Below are 8297 nucleotides of genomic sequence, written 5' to 3' on the forward strand. Positions count from 1 at the left end.
AATCAAGAAATAAAATATCAACATTTTCTAATACTGGTTGTTCACTTCTGATATGCCCGCTTTCATGTTTGTAAAGAGGTTTGATGACCCACCAATAATGACATAGATGGAATAAAATGAAGAAAATATTTTCTTTTGCCAAGAATCAAACCCGGGTCAAGTCAAGAAAACACCATCTAATATAATAACATCACCAAAGCCAATAGACCAGAACCAACTTCACTTTTTAATTGCACAAATATCTAATATATATGAAAGTCCTTAAAACTATTTCAGTTTTGTAGCGCCAACCTTCTCTTTTACTATATAAATAAATATAGATAATAACCAAAACTCATATATATATATATATATATATATATATATATATATATTAAATTTGTCTAAGTTATTTTAAAATATTTAAACATCTTTAATAAAAATTCACAAGACTACACTAGAAACATCTTTAACCAAAATTATCAATTAAGCCTGTAATTCTCACCTCCTTTATTGCATTAACTTAATCTTCTCTAATTTTATCAAACAATCACCTCCGTGACCGCTTCAAATGTGCTTAACTGAACCAGTTATGTAACTCGACTAGCCAGTCTGGACCACTTCAGATAACGTGTAATATTTAATAGTTAATAATACCCGTTTTAAGACTATATCAAAAAGAAATAAAAAATGGCATTAGTACCCTTGTAGGAAAGAGTAGTAGGTGTAGGCCGTGTAGCCAACTTTTGACTTCGTAAATTCAAAACCAAATCCACTGATACAGAGACGCGTTACTCTACACATTAACATTACTCCTATAATATATACCAAAAAGATTAACCAAATATTAACAACCACCAACTGTTATCAATCTATCTCCAAAATCATATCCTACTTTCTACCACAACCTTAAAAGAAAAACAACTAATCTCAATCAACAACAAAACAAAAAGATGTGTCCCATGAGATTTCTTTTGGTGTTTTTCTCAGCAATTTTAGCCGGCTACATGGCCTGGAAGTCAGTTCAAACCTCATCTGAGACCGAAAACGATGTTTTTGACGATGATTCGTCGATTAACAAACAATCTAGCATCATCAAGGTAATTGTTGTTCCATGAATTGACCATTTTCTACCTATGACAACATATTCACATTGTTTTATGTGTTAATGGGATTTCAGATGGCTCAAAATGGATTATGGAGATTTGTTGACATGGCTAGTGGAAAGTATCTATGGAGGAACCTAAACCAGATTAGGCAAGATGGGAAAGTGAAGAGTTCTTAGAATCATTAAACCTTGGGTTTGACTAAAAATAACACGTTATCGTATAACGTTTTCATGTATTAAGAAAGTCAAACCTACTTCTTCTCTTAGTATCATCAATGTATAAATTGTCAAATTTATGTGAAGTTAATGTTAATAGCCATCTCAAGAATCAAGATAATCTTATTTAACATGTTTGCTTATAAATGGGTGAATTTGGACTATAGACTAGCTAGGGGTTGGTTTGGGTCGGGCTTTGAGTTTTTAAAAACCAATGGGTTTTGGTTTCGCCTTTTTCAGGCTTTTTACATTTGGGCTTGAAATCCTTAGTCGGAAAAAGAATGACCAAAAGTAAAGAATTTTGGCCTAAATATTTGTTATAATTAATAATTAATTGATTATTTTACATTTTGGCTAAAAGATTTGGTTTACACTTTGTTAAATTCTCACAAATCATTTAACATTCAAAATAAAATATAATTAAAAATCAAAATCCATAAAGTCGGTTCGGTTTGGTAATTTCGGTTTTAATTACACACAAAACCGAACTAAAGAATTTGGTTTATGCAAAACCGTAAAACCACGTCAATTTTTGCTTGATTCGGTTAGTTAAGTCATGGGTCGGTTTTTTCTAGTTTCATGTACACAGTATCGGGGTCACGTAAAAACAAATTAAAAGAAAAGGCTGTCGAATAGTTTGATTACAGCCTCATTATTTCTTTTACTTAAAAAAAACTTGTACCTATTTATTAACAAAATTGAACAAAATGTGAGCCTCAGATCATGAAGTAACCACTAATTAACAGCCTTGCATTTTCACATGTGAACCTCAAATCATCAGTAACCAGTAACCACTAATTAACAGTCTTGCATTTTCACATATGAACCTCAAATCATGAAGTAACCACTAATTAACAGTCTTGCATTTTCACATGCGAACGTCAAATCATGAGGTAACCATGAACTTAAAAAAAACCTTTTTTTTTCATAAGTAACATAATCTGAGCATTTTTAACTATATACAAATAATTTTGTCAATGAAATTATAAACATTACTCTAAGAAAAAAAGGTGAAAACTATGATGTAGCTTCAGTTTAGATCAGCCTGAAGCTTAATAGACATGTAGAGAAGGGTAAGGATGGCACCTTGTGGAATTGGAGCAAACCTTGCAAGATTTGACCCGACCCACATCGATACCGCCACCTGTGCAACAACATTACCGCTTGCTTTTCCGCACACCCAATTAGCAAACGAGAGGCACAGACTAAGCAAAATTCCATTTCTACCCCCCAGCATCCATGCAACCAGATAACCCACCTTATACCCACCGTCCAGTTCTGGGTCAAGCAAAGCCGTCACGCTGCTAAAAGTTAATGACAGTTTTGCCCCTATAGTTTTCAGCAAGAATATAGAAAGAAATGCAGATCTTAGAACATCAATGAAGGAACCTCTTTCATTGGTGACATCAAAATCACGCCCTTTGTGATATTTCATTTTCTCTTTTAAACTAGACCACTGGTGAGATTTTATTTCATTTTCTAAGTTAATGTTGTATGTCCTCCATGGGGGGCTGCAGCTTGGTTGATATTGGAAAGATTTGTCATATTGGCTTCTTGTTGTGTTATTAGATAAAACCTGCCAGATTTTAGCCAGATTTTAAATAGTTGAAAGAATGTAATGCTTTTAAACGAAGGGTAATATCTTTTGCTTAATTTAAGTTACTTAATAATCTACTGTTTTCTTCGGTACGCCTCATTAACGAAAAAATATGTTGATTAAATAAAAAGTGTTACAAGGATTCTAGTTTGTTTCCTTATCATGTGATACTAAATACAGATATTAAACATATTAAAATCCAAAAAACAGAATCTAACCTCATATGCAAGATGGATGCTTTTGAACACCTCACTAGCTTGTGAATCCTTGTTAACATCTGGATGATACTGGCATGAGTAGATTATCATTAATAACGACAAATGTAATACTTATCACGTGTGTGTGCCATATAAGACTAGACGAAAGAGAGCTGAATGAGAGCACATGGCTTTATGGCTAACAAATATTGTTCCCATTTTGAAGTGATATAAGTGAAAGAATAAGCATAAGCAGAAAATACCATACAAAGTGAAATCAAGTACCAGAGTAGTACTTATCCCACAAGTAACATAGTGGTTGGAACGCGAAGAACAAAAATAATGGCCACATGCTAACTAGAAATACTATCAAATGAAATATAAACTCACATCATTATGTGCATCAGTTATGACCAGATTACATAATACATATCTTGACAGAATTCTAGTCAGCTGAAATCATCAACAGTGACGGCCTTTGCTTATTATATTTGTGGTTTTTATGTTATCTTGTTTAATATTCATTTGCAATATCATCTAAAAACAATAGCAAAAAGCACATGGTAGATATAAACTGTCAAGGATTTTTTGGTTAGCTTGCATACAGTAAGATGCTTCTTGCTCATCACATGAGCTCGAGTACAGAAAATGGAAAGCTTATCAATAAGCTGTCAAACAGCAAGTCAATACATGCCCGATACTATTTTCATAATTTTAACATTGGTAAGACCTGGTACATTGATATTCTACTAACATCTGTAAGACGTTATTATTGATAACGAAACCTTGCATAGACTCTTGTTGAAAGTGATTCTGGAACGCGGATAACAGATACTAACAAGGTTGTTTCCAGTAAGGACATTCGTAAAACGGATAAAATTGTCAAAGAAAGGTCAACAGACAACAGCTATGGTTACGACACACGCAGATTTTAGAAATATTTTTTATTACCTTTCCTTTTAAAAATCAAAATCTAACTTAATGAGCATATTCTATATTAAAGGATTCAATGATTTTGGGGCTAAGGTCTACACATTTGATATAAATAAGCAGACACAAACTGTTAATCAAAGCCTGGTTCTCATTATTCACATAATTTCAACAAAATGTTGATTGATTTTAACCCTAACCTGACGCGTAATTACAAATTGATCATCCTAAGTAACAACATAAACTGAAATCACACAAACAAATTGCAATTGATATATAATATATAATATTATATACTACCTTTCGAGCAAGTAGACGATACGCCTTCTTAATATCCGCTGCTGAAGCGTCTGCTGATACGCCTAGAAGAGCGTAATGATCCTGCTGGTTATTGTTTGAGACGGCGGATGGAACGATGATCCGATGGCGGCAGAGCGCAGGCGAAGTGCCGGTACGGAAAATGAGGTTACGATTGTAGCTACGACGGAGAGAGAAGGTGATTCCGGTGCAATTGACAGATGACGGTGCCGCAAGTAAACGAAACTGCATGGTTTAATTTGGACCAAGCTGATAAAAAAGAAAAACAATGGTATTTTGGGGGGTCAACTTTGATAGAGACTTGCCACGTTTGAGTTGTGACTTGTGACCCGTGAGACCTGACCTTATCATGTCCGGTTATATTATAATAGGGTCAGTACCAGGTTTTAAAAATATCACTAACCGGTTTCGAGTCGGGTCCTGATCAGGTACGATGGGTAAGACGCGTTTGCTGTCCATATGGGTGAGCATAAACCAGGTAAGACTCGTGAGACCCGAACCGATTAGACATTGTTATTTACAATATGGTTGATTTTCAGGTGCTGAAAATGCCATTAACTAGGTTCGGATCAAGTATTGCTGGTAAGACCCGTTTGCTCACCCCTAAGTGTTCAGGTATCACTAAAATTGATGGATATGAGTAAAAATTGATTTTTAGCAAAAAAAAAAGCCAAATTAAGGTTATTTAATAAAACGATCAGCACAATTATCTGTATAGAGGAAGAGACACTGCTGGGGCCGCAGCTAAGTTTTGGGAAAATTCCCAAAATGATTCAAATGAGGAGAGAGGGAAAAAAATTAATCCTAACTATATCAAGATTTCTAAAACAACTCTTAAAATATGTACTGAGAAGACGCATTGGGAAAATAAACGACCATATTTTTAACCAGTCAAAATGTGACACGTGTAAAGGTACTGACACACTTAAAAATCTCGTCTGGTTCAACCATATTTTTAAGTTAATTAACTTTTTAAAAAACCGTACCGTCTCTTCAGACGGTTTTTTTATGTTTCTCGTCTAGTCCCTTCAAATCATTATTAATCTAACTTCATCTTCTTCATCTTCATCTTTTTCCTCATGTCCTACTTGTATAATAGCAACATTCGTAGGAGCACACATAAGTGTCCTACGGTTCATTTGCAAAAGAATAAACAACAGTTGTTGTTGTTTTCCCCGTTCCAGGCGGGCCCCATATCTGCTCCACAAAAGAACCGTGACAGCATTCGGTTTTACAAAGAGCTGCCCGGCCTAATTGCACTTGATTGAGATTCATTAAGCTTATCCAAAAGATGTGAGTCAAACTTCTGAGATAAACCACTATCAAAAGAACACATATTGCAGCTTTCTTTTACCTGTAACCAACACATTACACATTTACAGTTAACAATGATACTACCAACTGAAAAGGATGATAATAGAGTTGGTTAATCACAAACTTACCATAGAATCAGTGTAAAGAACCTCTTTAATGATATTAGATCTTGTAGGTACGAAGATGAAGATGAAGTTCATGAAGTTAGGATTAATAATAATTTCAGACGAGAAACATAAAAAAACCGTCTGGAGAGACGGTTTTTAAAAAGTTAATTAACTTAAAAATATGGTCGGACCAGACGAGATTTTTAAAAATCTCGTCTGGTGTGTCAGTACCTTCACACGTGTCACATTTTGACTGGTTAAAAAATATAGTCGTTTATTTTCCAAATGCGTCTTCTTAGTACATATTTAAGAGTTATTTTGAGAATCTTGATATAGTTAGGGTTATTTTTTTTTTCTCTCTTCTAATCTGGATCATTTTGAGAATTTTCTCTTAATTTTTTTGAATATTTTAAGTATCATTTCTTTATATATCTTGAAAGGAAGAGAGTAGAAGCAAGTTGATTGTTTGGTGGAGTGGCCAAAGTAAACATGGCTAAATAAATAAAAAATAAAGTTTGTACTCTTTAGTTGGACTCAAGTTCGAAGCTCCCTCTTTTTGATGTGGTGCAACATATACTTTTTACAAAATTTTAAGTCTTATTTTTGGTATACATTCTAAAAGAGTATTAGTTAAACCAACGAAGTGATTTGGTTGAATGGCTTGACGAGGGTTGACTTAGATTCAAAACCACACATGCTTGGCTTAGTTTTGTTCGAATCTTGGGATTTTATTTTCTTTAAGGTTTTTTACAATTTAGGTTATTTTGCAGATTCATGATAATTTAGTTACATTCTTCTGAAAGTTCATGTATGGGAAAACACCGTTAAAAAACCGGCATTAGTATTGGTGTTATTTTAACCAATAACAATATTCGTTTTTATATCTTCAATTCAAATGTATGTTTGGTTGCTATGCGGTGTGTTGGTTTCATAACAGTATTATTAGAAGCTAAACCGATATAACTTAACATACAACACAAAACAGAATTCGTTGCGCAACGCGCGCGGGAAAAAATGTAGTATATAGTAAAGTTGACGGTCGGTGCCTAAAGGTGGAACCGCTTAAAGATTTTTTAATAGATATAAGATATTTGTGCAAAAAAAAAGGGTGGTGTTGGATGAGTGGCTATTAGATAATGTTTTCTTATCCTTCACTTGACCGGGTTCAATTCCTTTCCAAGACAATTCTTTTTTTCCAATTTTTTTTCTAGCATTGCATCATTGTGGTGGGCAATTAAACCCGTTTAAAAACATCATTTGATTAACAAATATCTAGAACATAGATGTGGATAATGTATTTTTTTTTTAAAAAGTATTTAAAACATGTTTACGTAAATCCAATTGTTAAAATGTCCGAGTTTTACCGATCGAATAAATGTCTTTTGTTTAAAACGACGACTTTCTTTTTTTGTGTTTGCGCCACCGCCCTCTCCAATTTGGAGATCCCTGTTGTCCCACTCTGACAAGACTATGTTGTCTTAACCGGGTCCGCGTTGGCTTGAGAGACCGAGTTCTTGTCGACTTATCGTTGTAACGGTCGGGTTTTAACGACCAAATAAATATGTTAATTTTTTTATAATATGTTATATGAGTTCCGCTACTTTTTTTTGGTTTCCTATTTCAAATATGTTAACTTAACTAATTACTTTTTAGGTTTTGTTACGGTACCGTGATAAACAGTCAATGCCAATCGGAATCACGTTAACCAGCCACTGCAACACCCGCAACACGCGGGTAAATCACTAGTTAGTATAAATTGTCTTAACTTTTGAAATAAAAGGTTGGATTCTAGGAGGGACGTGTAGCAACAGTTTAAGATTCAATTTTCTTTTTTTTTTTTTAGTTTTTCACAAACTCTAGACATTGTGTGGTTCATAACCTTACCTAAATACGTGCATGTCATCATGTTCTACTCAACTATGTTGCAATATGTTTAGTGTTTAAATATAGTTATTATTATTATATAAATGTACGGTTTGTTTCTTCTTACTATGTATTTGACAAAATTTTACTATAATCAAGTTTAGATACCAACTTAACACTATGTTTTGTTAACAATATCATAACTTAATTAGATATATTATTTTCTTAAAAATAACTAAAACGATATAGTTTACTGCTACATTCGGTCTTATACCACTAATTTCACGAAAACATTAAGATCCACCTCTATGCATACAATCTTAAATACTTAGAAACGTTACAACTCTCTCTCGTGCCATCAAATTGAGGTTTGGATTACTGCTATTAAAAGTTTTAGTGAAAAAATTAAAATGACGTGAACTATAACGAGAATTACACTATAAATAATGATATTCTATGATATAAAATTTATAACCATGTATTTGCTAAACAAAAAAAAATAGATTTCCGAAATTATCATCTTACAAACATTACATCACCAAGATATTCAAGAACAACATAAAATATTGTTCTTGATTTACTCTTAATGTTGCCCCATTCCTCGACTACTCATAAACGTCTGGAAAACCAAACGTGAGCAGACGATGAACGTGACAGGAGGAAGGACG

The 8297-nt window shown here is 33.5% G+C and overlaps 2 protein-coding genes across 2 annotated transcripts; one reads left to right on the forward strand and one right to left on the reverse strand.

Moving 5' to 3' along the window:
• The first annotated feature begins 444 nt into the window (after positions 1–444).
• On the forward strand, positions 445–1415 carry LOC143545712 (uncharacterized). The gene is made up of 2 exons (XM_077037548.1): positions 445–1079; positions 1160–1415. The coding sequence occupies exons 1-2, from the start codon at positions 933–935 to the stop codon at positions 1262–1264; spliced, it is 252 nt and encodes an 83-aa protein (XP_076893663.1). The 5' UTR covers positions 445–932; the 3' UTR covers positions 1265–1415.
• Positions 1416–2048: 633 nt separating this feature from the next.
• On the reverse strand, positions 2049–4640 carry LOC143545714 (uncharacterized). Its single transcript, XM_077037549.1, has 3 exons — positions 4328–4640; positions 3119–3187; positions 2049–2879 (listed from the first exon to the last, which is right to left on the reverse strand). The coding sequence occupies exons 1-3, from the start codon at positions 4574–4576 to the stop codon at positions 2334–2336; spliced, it is 864 nt and encodes a 287-aa protein (XP_076893664.1). The 5' UTR covers positions 4577–4640; the 3' UTR covers positions 2049–2333.
• Positions 4641–8297: the final 3657 nt, after the last annotated feature.

Source organism: Bidens hawaiensis, unplaced genomic scaffold (genome assembly GCF_021521415.1).
Source record: "Bidens hawaiensis isolate Kalapana, Puna unplaced genomic scaffold, B.hawaiensis_p1.1 tig00013993_1, whole genome shotgun sequence".
Taxonomy (NCBI): Eukaryota; Viridiplantae; Streptophyta; class Magnoliopsida; order Asterales; family Asteraceae; genus Bidens; species Bidens hawaiensis.

Excerpts from the sequence above, each read along its gene's own strand:
- LOC143545714 (XM_077037549.1), bottom strand. The coding sequence starts at position 4,576 with ATGCAGTTTCGTTTACTTGCGGCACCGTCATCTGTCAATTGCACCGGA. Across the intron at positions 3,188-4,327 it reads ATCGTCTACTTGCTCGAAAG|TATCATCCAGATGTTAACAA; the intron begins GTAGTATATAAT and ends TACTCATGCCAG. Across the intron at positions 2,880-3,118 it reads GCATCCATCTTGCATATGAG|GTTTTATCTAATAACACAAC; the intron begins GTTAGATTCTGT and ends AAAATCTGGCAG.
- LOC143545712 (XM_077037548.1), top strand. The coding sequence starts at position 933 with ATGTGTCCCATGAGATTTCTTTTGGTGTTTTTCTCAGCAATTTTAGCC. Across the intron at positions 1,080-1,159 it reads AACAATCTAGCATCATCAAG|ATGGCTCAAAATGGATTATG; the intron begins GTAATTGTTGTT and ends ATGGGATTTCAG.